Source organism: Dendrobates tinctorius, unplaced genomic scaffold (assembly GCF_039654945.1).
Source record: "Dendrobates tinctorius isolate UK_male_01 unplaced genomic scaffold, ASM3965494v1 ptg000003l, whole genome shotgun sequence".
NCBI lineage: Eukaryota > Metazoa > Chordata > Amphibia > Anura > Dendrobatidae > Dendrobates > Dendrobates tinctorius.
Genome location: NW_027361671.1, coordinates 20127088 through 20145900, shown reverse-complemented (window position 1 = coordinate 20145900; position 18813 = coordinate 20127088). Strand labels below are relative to the sequence as shown.

The following is an 18813-nucleotide window of genomic DNA, read 5'->3' as shown; positions in this document are numbered from 1 at the left end:
GGGGGTGCCTTATACACTATGAGGCAGCATTATACCCCTATGGTGGTGCATTATACCCCTATGGGGCTGCATTATACCTCTATGGGGCTGCATTATACCCCTATGGGGCTGCATTATACCCCTATGGGGATGCATTATACCCCTATGGGGCTGCATTATACCCCTATGGGGCTGCATTATACTGCTATGGGGTGCATAATACTACTATGCGGTTGCATTATACTATGGTCTCCGTTATACTATGGGGGCTGCATTATACCACTATGGGGCTGCATTATACTACTATGGGGTTGCATTACACTGTTGTTGGACTGCATTAAACTACTATATATAACTATGGGATGCATTATACTATTATTGATGACTATGGGGGCAATATGGAGAGACATGAAGCAGAATGGGAGGAAACATGGGGTCCAGAATGTGGGATATTATTACTGTTACTAAGGTTAATTAAAGGATATTATTTTTGATGATACTGTTTTCAGGGTAGGGGAGGAGAGGTCCTATTACTGTGCAAAGCAATACGGTCACTTTTATCTTCATCTGGCGCAGTATAGAGGTTGGGGAAAAATTGGGGAATGTGCTCTAGATAACTGTGCTGTTTTCTGCAGAGACGAGCCTTGGCTGGAAGAAGTGATGGCCGTCTGAACTGGATGAAAAAGAAAAGCGAAGATGAAGGACTTAAACTAGAGATGTCACCAGTGAGTCAGTGTGTTACTTGTACACGTACACTATATACTGTTTACTATATACAGAGCTCCTGTGTATCATGTCACTAGTGGTCAATGTATTATCTGTACACGGACACTATATACAGAGCTCCTGTGTATAATGTCACTGGTGATCACTGTATTACCTGTACACTGACAGTACATACAGAGCTCCTGTGCATAATGTCACTGGTGATCACTATATTACCTGTACACCGACACTATATACAGAGTTCCTGTATATGTCACTGGTGATCACTGTATTACCTTTACACTGACACTAAAATACAGCGCTCCTGTGATTAATGTCACTGGTGATCACTGTATTACCTGTACACGGACATTGCATATTAAGTACAGATCTCCTGTGTATAATGGCATTAGTATTTTGTTTTTTTTTATTAATGATCAGTATTGTAGTATTCGGTCACTATGTGGTGGTAATATGTGGTCTGGTCACGGTGTGTCGGTATTTGTTCCTTGTATGTGCTATTATTCAGTCACTGTGGTGGTAATATGTGGTCTAGTCATGGCGTGGTGGTATTTGTTCATTGTATGTGGTAATATTTGTCACTATGTGGCGGTAATATGTGATTCGGTCATGGTCGGTGGAATTTGTCCCTTGTATGTGATATTATTGGTCATTTTAAAAATTGAAAAATATATAAAAATATACCTAAAATTTTATTGGATATTGTAACAATTGTTTAATAAGTTACAGTAGAGTAGACTTCGGACAAAAGACTCTACCTTGTCGTAGTGGTGGATTAAAAAATCTTTTGACCAAAGCAAAAGCTGCTGGCTATGTATGTGATCTAGTGGGAACTGTTAATGTGTGATTCGTGAGGACATGGTGCAGAAGTAGAGTTTTTCTAAGAGAGGGTGGTGAGATAGTGGAAGGTTCGAGGGGTGGAGGGGGTCCCAAAAATGTTGCCAGTATGGGGCCCCGAAATTTTTAGTGGCAGCCATGGTGTTACCTCCTCAGCTTTCAAACTGTGTGGGCCTGTCCCATACTATAACGCACATGAAGCCTCACTAAGGTGTTACCTCCTCAGCTCTCTACCTAATAGGTTGCATGCATGTCACAGATGATATTCACAGCCTGCAAGTGTACCTCTGATTATGATAGAGTGGGGGGTTACCTTGGTATCTGACAATACTTTAGACTTAAGGCCCCTTTACATTTAGCGATGCACCAGCGATCCCGACCACGATACGACCCGGTCAGGATCGCTGGTGCATCGCTAAATGGTCGCTAGTGAGCTGCCAAACAGGCAGATCTCACAGCGATGTAGCGACGCAGCAGCTGTCGTTACTTACCTTTCAAAGGCGGCGATCCTGACGTCCTCCCGCCTGCGTCCACACGTCGCTCGTCGGCGCCAGCAGGAAGCGCCCGACGAGAAATGGAGCTGCACGATCTCGCACGATCAGCGACAGACAGCAGAGGAGCCAGTCGGAGGTAAGTATCACACATAGCCGCGTCACAAAATCGGTGACGCTTTAGCGATATCGCTAGCAATATCGCTATGTGTAAAGGCCCCTTTAGCTCCACCACTATCTTAAAGTGACCTTCCTGCTGTTACCTTTATCCACATACCTTGACTGTTTCATTTCAATGAATAATACAGTCTATTAGGGCATGTTAGACATAATTTTAGCCCACATAATGGCAAAGCTAATATACAAAGCTACTTTTACCATATATAGCACACGATGCCCAAATGGTATCCAGTATTAAAATAATTCTCTCCATAATACTGCCATATAGTTCACATGTAATATTACAATTCAATGTCTAAATAATACCATCAGTCAGGTCAGTTCTAAATGCTGTAGTGCACATTAGTTGTACTAAAGGGTGGTTTGCCTTTGGGGTTCTATTCCCTAGAGGACCCCTAAAAATGGGAGCATTGAATATGTTCGAGAGGTTTGGGGTAAAAGACAGACCTCCTGGACTTCTGGAGAAGTTAGCCAATCTCATTGACAAACAGCATTATGGTAAAACAGGGAGCCACCAATCTTTGTTCTGCCACTTCTTCTGGCAAGGCTCACACTGCTTTACCTGTGGCATGCCATAGGTCTGGAGCACGAAGAGAATCATCATTTCATCTCACCACACAGTGGGGGAAATAAGGGAGGAGTAAGACGGTCATTACCGCCGGAGCAGGGTGAGGTGAGATTATGTTTATTTTTAGTACAAATGGGGCTGAAGAGGACTTTTGTAAGGGTGGTATGTGTCCTGTGGAGTGTGGGAGGCACACGGTTAGGGTACAGTTATTGTGTAGGGTCCCGAGGGGCATCATTACTGCCTGGGGGACTCTGTTGGTAATATCACTATGTGGTTTAGGTAGAGGTGGGGGGAAAAGAGGGGAAAGTGCAGCAATAGAGATCAGTTGAAGATGTCTGTTACATTCTGCAGACAATCCAAGGATGGAAAACGTCATTATCGCCGTCTGGACCAGATGGAGGATTAGAGGGAAAACACAAGACTCCAAACACATAGAACATCACCTGTGAGTCACTGGGTATATCTGGATTTATACACTTAGAAGCTCTACAGAGCATACAAGTAGCACTGATGTCTACCACTATATGGTAGCGGGCATGGTCTGGAGGTATTATTTGGCCCATACGTAGTGATATTATAAGTAATATTGGCCTTTTGTTTAGTAACAGTATGATAGTATTATTCATATATTATTTCAACTCAGAGTTATCCCTGCAACATCTACTATATTATCCGTACTCTGGTGTTAAGGTACCGTCACACTTAGCGATGCACCTGCGATCCCGACAACGATATGGATCGCTGGTACATCGCTAAGGCTACTTTCACACATCAGGTTTTCGGCGTCAGGCGCGATCCGGCGTCGTGCCGGAATGCCGGATCCGGCAAATGTTTTGTAAAACCTGAAGTGCCGGATCCGGTTTTCTGCCGAATCCGTCTTGTTCTTGACAGACAAAACCGGATCCGTCTCATCCGGTTCATCCGTTTTTCTATCCGTTTTTCTATCCGTTTTTCGACGGATTACGCCGGATCCGGTTTTTAAAATTGACCCTTGTGGCCTTCCGAACGGGATTGGCTACTGGAAAACTAGATATAGCATGTTCCTACAGCCCTTCTTTGACAGGTTGTAGAGAAGAAAGTGCAGGTTGGAGAGAAGAGCAAGTTACTGGCGAAGATGGATGTTGTCATTGGAAATATTACCACTAGAAGTTCTGTGACGGTTTCAGGGACAATTTTCCACTATACTTTATGTCACCTCAAGGCAGAGTACACTGGGATGACAGAGTGTGAGAGATTTTTGCCCTAAACTTGTGTACCTTCTGGACCAACAGTATATACCTTTGCCAACCAAAGTTGGCTATCTTGTCATGGTCTTACTATTTTTACCTTTAGGCCACAGGTGTGTACCTGGTTGTGTTTTATGCAAAGTATTTCACCTTTTAACACAAGTTGTGTACATTGTTAGGAAATCACCAACAATAAACACAACTTTTTCGGTGAAATACTTTGCTTCAAACACAACCAGGAACACAACTGTGGCAAAAAGCTAAAATTTACCCACAGTTATACCTGGTTTTGAATACCTTTTTACCTTTGAAATACCCTGTATTTAACCTTTTTTTAAAACATAGTTCGCCGCAGAAAGAAATGACAGACAACCATTGTGAAACGATAATTTAACTTTTATTTAAATTTTTTTTTTTTTGTAAAATGTTTTTAAAGTGCAAAAAACTTTTTTAATAAAGGTTTTAAACCCAATGGGCATTTTTATTACAAAAAACACACATTACAATTCTGTGTACTGTGGGGTGGAAATACTGCTGGAGGGGCTGCGGGACACTTCGACACTGGGTGTGTGGAGAGAGGACTGGGATCGTGGTGGGGAAGGAACAGTTAGAGGTGAAGGTGTGGAAAAAACTACAGAATGGGTGGACATGTGGGAAGCAGAAGAGGTGGTGGGTGGTGGAGTGGAGGGTTGGGCAGGGACTGTAGGAGCAGATGATGTTGATGGAAAGTTGTATGGGGAAGGAGTTTGGTACGGGGAAGGAGTTTGGTACGGGGAAGGAGTTTGGTACGGGGCAGGTTGCTGGAAGTGGGGAGATGAATGGTACTGGGGAGGTTGCTGGTACTGGGCAGGTTGCTGGTATGTAGTAGGAGGGGGAGGATGGAAAGTGGCTGGAGGGGGTGCAGATGTAATAGGAGGGGGAGGATGGAAAGTGGCTGGAGGGGGTGCAGGTGGAGGAACTACAGTGGTGGGAGGTGGAGGTTGGGAGGTAACCTGCTGTAGAGCACCGTGGCACGAATGCATTACATGCATCTGCTGGGTAGGAGATAGTGTTGCCATGCGCTCCACAACAGACCTGAAAAAGGTGTGGTTTGGCGAAGATCTTGCTTCTGAATGCATGGTTTGCAGAAGTGTCTTCACCTCCAGAATGCTGGAGTTGATCTGCTGAAAGCCTGCGGAGATTTGCTCTGACAAGACTTTGAGACAGTTCTGGAAAGATGCATTCAGATGCAATAACTCTTGCGCATAACTCTTTTCCTGACCCCTCTGCCGCTGCCACCCAGTACCCGCAGGTGTACTAGAGGCGGCAGGGGCAGAAGGGTGGGGTAAAGGGAAAGCGATCTCCTCACCAGCAGCTTCATGTAATGTAGGCGGCCACGATGCTCCTGTGCTGGTGGATGGGACAGATGGGTCGAATGTGTGGGAAGGCTGGGAAGGTGCAGATGTACCGGGGCGGTCGAAGTGTCCCTCGGTGCCGGTCTCCTCAGGGATCGCCTCAGAAGGGTCCAATCGTGCAGGCTCCCGAGTGCTGCTCACCGTGCTGTGGAATAAAGAGAAAAAAAAACAATTAAAATACTGACATGGTATGGCCCTGGCTGAAAAAAAAAAGTTACATCTAACATTTTTTTTTCACATGTGGTGTGTAATATTTACCTTCTGGTGAGCATTGTTTCCCGGAGGAACGACAGGGCTTGTGCGTACTTGTACTTGCTCCTGCGTCCTCCAGATCCACTCGGGGCCCGCATCTCTTTATTGAACTCCTTCTTGAAACGATCCCTCACAGACCGCCACCGATTCACAATTCTGTTCCCTGAAACGAGAAAGGAGTGGTTAGTACACAACATCAGTGTTTCACAAACTCCAGTCCTCATGGTCCCCAGGGGTCATGTTTTCAGGATTTCCATAGTAAATAGAAATCCTGAACACATGATCCGTGGGGACCACGAGGACTGGAGTTCGGGAAACACTGGTTTACATCAAGCAACCGTTACTGTATATACTTACGCTCTTTAATCTGGGCCCGAGCTTCGAGGTCCTCCCAGCGGCCCACAAGGAGAGAACAGATTTCCTCCCAGAGTCGTCGGGTAATGAGCAGGTCAGCGTGGCGACGGTCAGCCATATTCCAGAGCGGCTCCCTTTCTCTGACGAGATCGATGAGGCGGTCCACATCAATCCCTCCATCCTCACCGTCAGAGTCGGGAGCACGCTGTGAAGGCTGTTAAAGAAAAAGACAAAAATAACATAATTAGCCTCCACAAAAGAAATGAAATAAAAAGTGCAAAAAAACAAAGCAAAAATATTTATACTTACACTCTGGTGACCGCCGCGTTGCTGTCGCCGACGACCCTGGGAGGCACTGCGAGGACCTCTTGGCCGAGCACCAGATTGGGAAGACTAGAGAAGAAAACAAAAAATGTTATGTCTTTGGATGTAGGCATTTGTTTGCTGTGTGTGGTCTGCAGAACATTGTTTTCTATGTGTTGTGTGTAGTGTGATGTTGTGTTTCTGCGTTTGATGCAAAAAACTTACGAATTGTGAGCCCACTCCAGGTGTCTGTCCACCCCTTCCTTCTTCTTCTGGGAGCTCCTCTTCATCTTGTGATTCCTGTTTTGAAATAAAAGGCAATGAATAGACATATATTACAGAGATGATGGATTTTGGAAATAAAAACTTACCGTCAAACGCTGACGATGCGAGGGAGGGCTCCCAGAAGAAGATGTGCTGTCCTGTTGATGGCCAGACTCCATGGCTGTGGGTATTGCTGCTGCCAGTGATGCCATTTCTGCTGCTGCTGCTGCATCTCTTTGGCGGCTGTTGAATAAAGAGAAACAAAGGGCCAATGAATATCTTGATATTCCATGGCCCTAGTTTGGAGGAATGGGGGATTTGATAATTACCGTCTCTCATCTGCTTCTGGACTCCCCTCCCGTTCAGCATGCTGCTCCATTTGGGGTGGTGCTGATGGTGCTGCTGCTGCAGATGTCTGCTGCCTTCTCCTGCTCCTGGTTCTTGGCTTGGGTGGCATGTTGGGTGTGGCTGAGGGTCCCATTGTCTTGCTTTTATATATCTCCTGTGGGCAGAGCTACTGAGCATGCTCAGACCAAAAAAACCGGATCCGGCGCATTGCGGCGCTCATAGGCTTTCATTGTGTGAAAAAGCCGGACGCGCCGGATCCGGCGGGTACGGCTTTTTCGCCAGAGACAAAAAACGTTACAGTAGACGTTTTTTCCAGACGCCGGATCGCGACACATTGCGACACATTGCCGGATCCGGCGAAAACCGGATGAAACGCATGGCCATCCGGCGCGATCCGGCGCAAATGCAAGTCAATGGGGGGGAAACCGGATCCGGCATTGCATTTCGCCGGATCCGGTTTCTGTCAAAAGCGCCGGATCGCGCCTGACGGCGAAAACCTGATGTGTCAAAGAGGCCTAAGTGGTCGCTAGTGAGCTGCCACACAGGCAGATCTCACCAGCGACATCACAGGAGTCGGGGGTCTTTACTTACCTGTCAGACGAGGCGATCCTGACGTCCTCCCGCCCGGCTCCACGCATCGCTCGTCGTCACAGGAAGCCCAGCAGGAAGCTGACGACGAGAAACGGCCCAGGCCGTTCTCGCGCGGTCAGCAATAATCAGCGGGGGAGCCGGTCGGAGGTAAGTATCACACATAGCGATATCGCTGCTGCGTCACAAAACCAGTGACGTTACAGCGATATTGCTAGCGATATCGCTTAGTGTGACGGGGCCTTTACATAAGACTACAGGTGACATCTACTATATTATCACTGTATTATCTGTGGTGTTATTTAGCTCTGAAGGCAACAGATACTACATTATCCGTACTCAGAGCGTTATCAGTGTGTGCTATCTGTGGTGTTACATAGGACTGCAGGTAACACTTACTAGGTTACTAAATTATCTGTACTCAGAGACTTATCATAGTGTGTTATATTCAGTGTTACATAGGACTGCAGGTAACATCTACTGTATTATCCATACTCAAGAGGGTTATCACTGTGTTAACTGTGCAGTTATATAGGACTACAGGTAACATACGGTATACTATTTTATCTGTACTCAGAGCATTATTACTGTCTTTTCTGTGGTGTTACATAGGACTGCAGCTATCATCAACTACATTATCACTGTATTATCTGTGGTGTTATTTAGATATGAAGGTAACAGATACTACATTATCTGTACGCAAAGAGTTATCAGTGTGTACTCTCTGTGGTGTTACATAGGACTGAAGGTAACACTTTCTAGGCTATTAAATTATCTGTATTCAGAGAGTTATCATTCATTGTGTGTTATCTTCAGTGTTACATAGGACTGCAGATAACCTAGTGACAGCTCTGTGAGTACAAAATAATGCAGTAAATGTTATCTGTAATGTTACATAGGACTGCAGGTAACAGACACTACACTATCTGTGATCACATACTTATCACTGTGTTATTTGTGGTGTTACATAGGACTGCAGGTAACATACACTACATTATCTGTAATCGCATACATCTCTCTAAGTTATATGTCGTGTTACAGTTGTGGCCAAAAGTATTGACACCCCTGCAATTTTGTCAGATAATACTCAGTTTCTTCCTGAAAATGATTGCAAACACAAATTCTTTGGTATTATTATCTTCATTTAATTTGTCTTAAATGAAAAAACACAAAAAGAATTGTCCTAAAGCCAAATTGGATATAATTCCACACCAAACATAAAAAAGAGGGTGGACAAAAGTATTGGCACTGTTTGAAAAATCATGTGATGCTTCTCTAATTTGTGTAATTAACAGCACCTGTAACTTACCTGTGGCACCTAACACGTGTTGGCAATAACTAAATCACACTTGCAGCCAGTTGACATGGATTAAAGTTGACTCAACCTCTGTCCTGTGTCCTTGTGTGTACCACATTGAGCATGGAGAAAAGAGAGAAGACCAAAGAACTGTCTGAGGACTTGAGAAACCAAATTGTGAGGAAGCATGAGCAATCTCAAGGCTACAAGTCCATCTCCAAAGACCTGAGTGTTCCTGTGTCTACCGTGCGCAGTGTCATCAAGAAGTTTAAAGCCCATGGCACTGTGGCTAACCTCCCTAGATGTGGACGGAAAAGAAAAATTGACAAGATGACAAGACATTTCAATGCAAGATTGTGCGGATGTTGGATAAAGAACCTCGACTAACATCCAAACAAGTTCAAGCTGCCCTGCAGTCCGAGGGTACAACAGTGTCAACCCGTACTATCCGTCGGCATCTGAATGAAAAGGGACTGTATGGTAGGAGACCCAGGAAGACCCCACTTCTTACCCCAAGACAAAAAAGCCAGGCTGGAGTTTGCCAAAACTTACCTGAAAAAGCCTAAAACATTTTGGAAGAATGTTCTCTGGTCAGATGAGACAAAAGTAGAGCTTTTTGGGCAAAGGCATCAACATAGAGTTTACAGGAGAAAAAAGAGGCATTCAAAGAAAAAAACACAGTCCCTACAGTCAAACATGGCGGAGGTTCCCTGATGTTTTGGGGTTGCTTTGCTGCCTCTGGCACTGGACTGCTTGACCGTGTGCATGGCATTATGAAGTCTGAAGACTACCAACAAATTTTGCAGCATAATGTAGGGCCCAGTGTGAGAAAGCTGGGTCTCCCTCAGAGGTCATGGGTCTTCCAGCAGGACAATGACCCAAAACACACTTCAAAAAGCACTAGAAAATGGTTTGAGAGAAAGCACTGGAGACTTTTAAGGTGGCCAGCAATGAGTCCAGACCTGAATCCCATAGAACACCTGTGATGAGATCTAAAAATGGCAGTTTGGAGAAGGCACCCTACTAATATCAGGGACCTGGAGCAGTTTGCCAAAGAAGAATGGTCTAAAATTCCAGCAGAGCATTGTAAGAAACTCATTGATGGTTACCAGAAGCGGTTGGTTGCAGTTATTTTGGCTAAAGGTTGTGCAACCAAGTATTAGGCTGAGGGTGCCAATACTTTTGTCTGGCCCATTTTTGGAGTTTTGTGTGAAATGATCAATGTTTTGCTTTTTGCTTCATTCTCTTTTGTGTTTTTTCATTTAAGACAAATTAAATGAAGATAATAATACCAAAGAATTTGTGATTGCAATCATTTTCAGGAAGAAACTGAGTATTATCTGACAAAATTGCAGGGGTGTCAATACTTTTGGCCACAACTGTACATAGGACTGCAGGTAACATACACTACATTATCTGTAATCACATACCTCTCACTGTGTTATCTGTGGTGTTACATAGGACTGCCGGTAACATACATTATCTGTGATCACATACTTCTAACTGTGTTATCTGTGGTGTTACATAGGACTGCCAGTAACATACATTATCTGTGATCACATACTTCTCACTGTGTTATCTGTGGTGTTACATAGGACTGCCTGTAACATACATTATCTGTGATCACATACTTCTCACTGTGTTATCCGTGGCGTTACATAGGACTGCTGGTAACATACATTATCTGTGATCACATACTTCTCACTGTGTTATCTGTGGTGTTACATATGAGACAAGATAATTAAAGTGTATTCATACTTTAGACGGGCTCCACTAGGAACACTGCTATTCAATCCGGTTAGTTGCAAAGCAAAACCTTCTGGCCCACTAGTGTTTGCCTCCAAGTGGAGTGGAATTGATATCTTGTCTTCTCCGTGATTAATGACAACAGCGCCTAGCAAAGAATAAAATGACATTAAGTTGTATTTACTACATATAAGGAAGCTGAACATATTCTGACTTATATATTCTATAACTTTAGAGGAACGTAGACATAGACGATAGTTATTCTGTGATTTAAAAATGTCATAATGTTTCATTTCATTATTTATGCTGTGCTTCGGAACTAATGGTTCTGTCATTGTGGAGACCTAACATATGGACCAAAATGGCCGCAAAGTGACTTACCATATTCTGGAGTAAGTTTGCCGAGCCTGATGTTCTTTGGCATGAGACCAGTGGGATATCCAGTTTTCCAATTTACAGTGACAGCACCATAAGACCCTTCTCTGCATATAACAGCATGGCCCATGCCGGACGTGATATTTGTAAGACGAAACACAACGGACTCAAAACCGATCTAGAGAGAGAATGACATTACTGAATTCTTCACCATCTGAAGTAACTGTACCCCAAAGCACATAATGGTCTGCTCTGCACAATGCTCCACAGCGGATGTATGACAACCAAGCAAGACTTGTTCTGTACTGCACTGCATGCAATATTGTGGATGGAAAGCAGCTTGAAAGTAAGTAATGATGATGGCACATGCTTTCTTGAAGGGTCTTGATAAATTTAGCTTTTATCAGATTGTTTCACCCTCACCTTGCCCTTAAAGGATGCCCATTTGTTTTCAACATCTTTGTCCTAACTTATTGGTGCTGGAGATCGGTGGGTTCAGGGCAAAGATTTAAATCCCTACTTGTAAGGCTCAGCAGGCTGAAGCATAAGTACGCATCCAGTGCAGTGTACGGGCTCAGCAGAGAGTATGTGCACCGCTCGTGCTGAAGCTTAGTGCCTCTGTCTACTGAGCAGAGCACTACAAAGTGGATTTTTGAGTGATTGGTGGTGGCCCAGGATGAATAAGTTAGGGTAAAGATATTAAAAATGTAAAGATAGCTAACTTTAATAATGCTCCATATAAAGTCCTAAGAATGTACTAATATACATCAATTTAAAACAGTGCACTGATTATATAGAATAGGCTTGGGGGTAACTTATTGCAATATTTCCAACTTAAGTCTGTCTAGATCTGTCTCTGATCGCTCCCCTGGAATGGTAAAACTCCATTGGGGCAACAAACCGCTAACGCTAACACTAGGTTGGAACCTGAATCCACATTTTTTAAAACTCTCCTTTTCCCAGAGGAACGATTCCCCCATACTGAGATATCTCTAGATTTTAAGGAAAATGTTAGTACTTCAGATACTCCTAATTGGAGTAGCGGTTAAGAAAGCTCTTTTAATATACAGCTGCCTCTTTTTAAGGGACCAAAAGTAATTGGACAATTATCTCAAAAGCTTTTAAATGGGTTATTCCCTCATTAATCCATCATCCATTATGCAGATAAAATCTCTGGAGCTGACTACAGGTGTGACATTTGCATTTTGAAGCTGATGCGGTCAAAGGAGCTCTCAATGGAAGAGAAACAGACCGTCGTTAGGCTGAAAAAAGGAAGAAATCCATCAGAGATGTAGAAGAAAAGTTAGGAGTGGCCAAATCAACAATTTTGGTGAAGTTGGGAACAAAAAAAAATCCTGAACGTTGATGGAAGACAACAGTGATGGGTGATTGCAGAATCCTTTCCATGGTGAAGAGAACGCCATCACAACATCCACCTGAGTGACGAACAATCTCAAGGAAGTAGGTGTTCCAGTATCTAAGTCTACCATAAAGAAAAGCCTTCATGAGAACAAATACAGAGGGTTCACCGCAAGGTTCAAACCATTAATCAGCCTTAAAAATAGAAAGGCCTGATTAGGCGTTTCCAAAAAACATCTAAAGAAGTCATCCAGTTCTAGAAAAGCATTCTTTATACAGATGAAACTAAGATCAACCTGTGACAGATAGAAGGTAAAAAAAAGACAATTACACCCAGCAGTAATTTGTCGCAAACACGGCCTTTTTAAGGGAAATCTGTGAACAAGTTTTGTAATGTATTATGAGCAGATGTTCCTCATGTTTACATTCAATAAACTATTTTTTTAATGGAAAAAAATAGAGCACTGTTGGAGAGGTAGACATTTATCTATATTACATGTGCCCTATCCAGGAAATGATTTGTCATTGCTCTGATGTTTTGTAGCTGGTTGATTCAGCACAGTGAGGCTTAATGGCTTTATTCTCCGAGTAGCACTTTCCCAGTCTTAGCTCATGCGCAGACTGAGATGTGGTCTTCTTCCACCTGCTCATATGCGACAGCATTCATAGACTTCTATTGGCTTCACTGACTTCAGGAGGTAGCGGTCTATGCCCCGTGTGAGTCAGATTAGATTTAAGCTTACAAATACTGAAGCACAACACTAAAATACTGCCGTGGCCTTAGGAGTATTTCCTTCTAGTCCATTTGACAAAAACAGGATATAGAGACTGGCTCTGCACATCTTCTTCCTGTCCAATGGATATGTGAGCACTGCAGCCAATCACTGGCCAGTAGTGACGCCACCTTGGTCACCACTATGGCCAGTGATTGTCTGAAGCAATCACATGCCTGTCTGGCTAGAAGAGGAAGCACTGCACAGCATTGGAAGAGGATCGATGGGGGATCAAGTAACGTTTTATTTTAGAGCATGCAAGATTAGTTTTAAAATAAAAAATGAGTGAAGGACAACCTCTTTATATATTTTACTATACCTCTGAGTTGGCAGCATCTTTTGGTACTGGTACTGGAGTTGGCTTCTGACCTTTAAATATTTGGGGGTTTCCAAAAGTGTTTTCGACCATCAATGTGACATTTGTCAGCTCAACAGTAAAATTAAAACCAGGTAAAAGGAAAACCTACAAATAAAAAATATATTTAATACATCCCCTATAAGGCACCATTATTATCATAATGACATATATGATGTAGTGGGAAATGACCTGGTTGTTGACTGGCACTGTACTAACTCCATAGCTTGCACCATCTTTAATCAGCACATTCCCCTCAATCGTTCCTGTCAGATTAACGCCTTCTGACTTTCCAAAGGAAATCTGATACTGCACAGTGACATTGCCAAATGTTCCAGCAAGCCGGGTTACATTAACCTGTACGTAACGTCCCATGTCACTGTCCACAATAATATGCTGACTTGCAGGATCCAAAAGGAAAACACCATAAGGATCGTCATTTGCCATGACGGTGAACCAAACCATGCTTTTGCCTTTATCCAAGTCTGCCCCTCCATCCACAGAGGTCAACTGAACCATGTAGGTCTCGTCTAGTTCAGGCACATCATCTGGTAGAAGCTGAAGATGTATCTCTGCAATATTGTGACCATCCAGAATGATCACCCATCCAGAAGTCACTGTGAAATCACCATCAAAGTCTGAAACACTAGTCAGTTGCCAATAAACCTAAGAAAACAAGGAAGAATATTTGCCTTCATTTCATACATATTTTGAAATCTCATTCATTTAAATTTTAAACTACCATTTTATAGTGAACCTGACAGTCGTTACATCCTGCCCGATCCACATTCACCACGTATCAGACACTGGCTGCATGATTTCAGCTATGTATGTTTGAAAAGCCACTGGGTACCGAGCCACACGGCAGAAGAGCTGGACAGTCAGGCTTCTCACTACCCGCTGCTCTGGAGTCACAGATCTCTCAATATATTCAAATAAAGGGAGAGACCTGTCACTCCAGGACATTAGGTGGGGAGAAGCAGCTGAGGACCGAGCCGCAAGGCATACTAGTTGCACAGTCAGTTCCCCGATGGCTTCTCTCCACCGGCTACCCTGCAGTGACAGATCTGTCCCAGTATGCGTGTATAGGGAGAGAACTGTCACTCCAGAGCAGCATGCGGGGAGAAGCCGCTGGTGACCCGCCTGTCTGACTAATCTCATGTGAGGCCCAGTCTCCGGTTGCAATTAAATATACCTGGCTGAAATCATACAGTCAGTGTTTGATACAATCTGCCCTTAGATCGGGCAACATGAACTGTAAGGTTCTCTTTAAATAGGATTTTTTCCACTAATTTTGCCTTATAAACCTTTAAAATTGTTAAAAATGATAAAAAAAAAATGAGTGAAAAAAAAGTTATATGTAGAGTTGATGTGATCGTTATATTGTTTATTATTCTTTCCTACTTCCCCTGTGGACTTACGACAGGAGGGCACTCAGAGGACAGTAATTCAGAATTATAAATAATAATCATTGAGACCCTTCATCTCTATAGCAACAGACAATTCATGTTTTCATGGAAAATTAGAGACAATTGCACGGCAAAATGAAAAGCAGATGGAAGAAGTAAGAAGAGCAACACCCGGGATTATATATATTTTTATTATAGTGTCAATAATACAAGCAAAAGTAAACGAAGATAAGGCTGATTTAGATTTTTTGGACAGATATTTGGTTTCGTGCCTCTTTACAGTCAGTCATCTCTTACATTTTTTGGTCATCGAGTCCCAATGAGGTCCTATTTTTTGCGTAATGCATTATATTTATTTTTATTTACATTGATCATCATAAATAATGTTATGGATTTATTATACAGGTTGCTAAGATTGTCAAGATACCAATTTGTTTTTGTTTTATCTTGGAACTTACGGTACTTACCGAAAATTATATGATCTAATATAAAAATATAGGTTTGTGTGATTACATTTTAAGTATTATCTTTCTCACATTACGTTTCTATATATATTTTTCCATAAATTAATCCCATAGGGAACTTTAAATGATATCCATATGTCATAACATTATCCAGTGTGCCAGGTATGGGCAATTAATTTCCAGAATAGGCTACATAAGGACCAAACTAGGCTGAAATGAATTCTGCTCAATATTAATATATTAACTGTAATTAGTATTTTTTATTAATTGTATCACTTAAAATTAAGCAGAACGAAGTATTCTGAAACCGCTCTATATACCATATGAACCCACACATAACCCCTATATACAGTATGAGCCCCACCACAGCCACTGTATACAGTATTATCCCCCAAACAGTCCCTCTGTATATAGTATAAGCCTGCACAGAGTCCAACTATATATGTAGTATGAGCCCCACATAGCCCCCCCATGTACAGTATTAGCCCCCACACAGTCCTCCTATATACAGTATGTGCCCCACATTGTTCCCCTATATACAGAATGAGTGCCCACACATACCCCTATATACAGTATGAGCCCCACACTGTTCCCAGTCACGCGGTGATGGTCTTTGGTTAGGAAGGGGGGCCTCAAACTGTCCCTGGAACTGGGACCCTAACTATCTTTGTCCAGGTGGTACTCTTGAAGGCCCGAGTGTCCGACCTTACCATGATGCATGAGAGAGAAATGTAATGTAAACAAGACACAAAAGCAAAACAAGAATAACAGAAAACCTATCTCATGCAAAAGCACTAACCAACAATAGGGGGGAGGAAAGGGACAAGGATGAATAAACTAAATGGGAAAAGGGACCAGGAGATAAACACACACGCACTACAGCAAACTACAGAACACTTCTACAACAACTCTATTCCACCCACATAGCTTTAACACACAGCACAGGAATACAAATCTTTCACTAGTAGGGAAAAGAAGGTCTGACCAGTTATACAGGAACAGGTAATGACCAGATAAGAAGCAGCTGAAATGGAGTTGTATGTTTCTGACCAGCATAGAAAGGGTTGTTAACCTGTTCAGCAACAGAAGAAACTAAATCCATTAAATATGGGATACAAATCACACCATCACTAAAGAAGACCTGCGATTCATTACCCGACATGACCATCTAACTCCTGGTCTTCCAGGGGGACGTGAGACCCTTGTGACACCCCCTATATGTATACAGTATGAGCCCCCATAAAGCCCTCCTACATAGAGACACACATAGCATACACATAAAAAACAAACAAACCACATACTCATCTTACTCCCGTTCCCCTGTCGCTCTGCTCCGGTCATTGCTGTGTGCATTGAAGTTCTGCACAGCACACGCAAGGTAGTGATGTCATTATGTCTGCTATCTCCATTGTATGTGCTGAATGTTGGAAGAAGGAGCCGGCAGCTACATCTACCACCATTATATTCACTACTATTTGCATCATGAGGATGCAGATAGTAGTGACCTCAGGACTCTGAGTGGGGAAGGCGGCAGCATGGAGTGGCCCATGGGACAGTGTTTTCAGTTCTTTGGCTCTTTCAGTATATGTGCTTGACTGGAAGAGCCAGAGGGACCAGATGTGACCAGTGGACCACTCTTTGCCAGGTCTGTTGTGTGCAGTAGTTAGGGCCAAACATTAGTAGAGCGCTAGTATGCCCTAACCTTTAATACGATCAAACAGCCATAGGGTTCTTTAACGGGTTCTTCCCAAAATTACAAGATATCCCCATAGGGATAGCTTACTCAATGCTGGGGATCCAACTGCAAAACCCCCAGTGATTTCAAGAACAAGCTTTGTAGAGCCTTGTTCTGAACATAGTGGAGAATAGTATGCTTGCCTCTACTCCTTTCATTGTCTAAGGAACTGCTGTAGAAAGTTGAGTACAGCGTTCTGCTACTTCTGCAAGTCACATAGAAAATGAATGGTGTGGAGAATAAGCATGGACATCTCCATTTCATTCAAGATGGGACAGAATCGACCCCTGTTTTCAGAATCTCTGGAGTGTCCTAGCAGTTGGACCCCCCAGCAGTCAACAACTTGTAATTTCTCCTAAAGCAGTCAAAGGGAGAACAGACAGAAGAGGGCTCCTGTGCAAGAATAATACATGGGTCCTTTGCAGCACAATAGCTCATCATAGTACACAATTCCAACTGCTTTGGAGGTAGAATTGGGCCCCTGTGCACCTGTAACAGGTTACACCAATGATATGTCCGTCCCTGATCATTCGCCATCACCTGCTTGCGCACTTATACTTTTCACTTCATACTTGTGTTTTTTCTTATTATTTGCAATTAAAGCAGAATCCCGGATTCCCATAGGAGTAATCTTAGCATATGATTGTGAAAGGTTTGCTGCAGAAATTTGTTGTTGTTGTAGACATCAGAATGGGGATTGGTAAAATCGACGCCTATTCAGAAACAGTTCAGATGGATGAATGTGCCCTTACATTGCCAATCGATGGCCTGGGGTCAAAGTAATATATATTAGTGACATATGCAGAAGATGGAACTTAGACACAGCCTGGTCTTCTCAATATACTGGTGCAGCTCCCACTGCTGCAGAAGGTCTGATAGGCGGCACTGATATGAGCCACCACCTTCTAGTCCATGTAGATTATGAAGTTCCCAACTTCTGAAGTAATATCAAGGTGATTTCTTGTCTTTTGATCACTTATGAGGCTAAAGATCTGCTGCTATATTAGATTTACCAAAGCTTATGTTTTACTGGATCAACAACTGATTTTTTGTTTATAGATTTCTTTATAGGATTTGTTACAAGTAGTAGCCAAAATATAACAGACAAAAGAAATGTAATACCGTAAGGTTTCCAAGCGTCCCTTGAATTCTTTTGATAGTAAAAGTTATATTTAAAGGGCCCTCGGTGGTTTCTGGTTCTGTATAGTTCTTCTGTACAAGTGACTCAGCTGCAAACTGCACAATCCCATTTGGGTCTCCAAATTTTTGTATCTAAGATAAAGAAGTTAGAAAATGTATAGTGAAAAAGAAACTATTAATAACACATAGGAGATTAGTACCTCATCAGTTTTCTCCCTTCTTACCCTGTAAGAATAACCATAGTTTTGGGTTTTTTTTTGCTTTTTTATGCATAACTATAAATCAATATTATGTGTAATACTAAAAAAAAAAAACTTTGTAATATATTTTATTAGACAAATCTGCTTCTTTCTACTTCTGGGAGGATCAGAAACTCTCGATTCACAAGTAAAAATCTGTCTTCAGTGAATACAGACTTTCCTATTACTGAGACATAGGATGACAGTTGGTGCTCATGAAGTTCTATGGAGAATTGTAATGGTCGCTTCTGTTAGAATCTATTTCATTTTGACCATCCGCCATCTTGTTGTGGTTTTCAGTTTGTTCGTCTTTTTCCTCTGGTGCTGGGTTTGTCTTAGGTCAGGTGATTGTATCATCCTTTATTAACCCAGCACCTGCCTCCCAGTCCTTGCTGGACAACAGTGTTTATC

General features: G+C 42.7%; 1 protein-coding gene across 1 annotated transcript in view; it reads right to left on the bottom strand.

Moving 5' to 3' along the window:
* ADGRV1 (adhesion G protein-coupled receptor V1) overlaps positions 1 to 18813 on the bottom strand; it is a 732030-nt gene that overhangs the window by 278525 nt on the left and 434692 nt on the right. The window contains exons 70-74 of the mRNA XM_073580638.1: positions 18146 to 18295; positions 13608 to 14081; positions 13380 to 13523; positions 10935 to 11106; positions 10566 to 10701 (exon numbers count right to left, since the gene is read on the bottom strand). Of these exons, the coding sequence (XP_073436739.1) occupies positions 10566 to 10701; positions 10935 to 11106; positions 13380 to 13523; positions 13608 to 14081; positions 18146 to 18295 (1076 nt within the window). The remainder of the gene's footprint in view (positions 1 to 10565; positions 10702 to 10934; positions 11107 to 13379; positions 13524 to 13607; positions 14082 to 18145; positions 18296 to 18813) is intronic.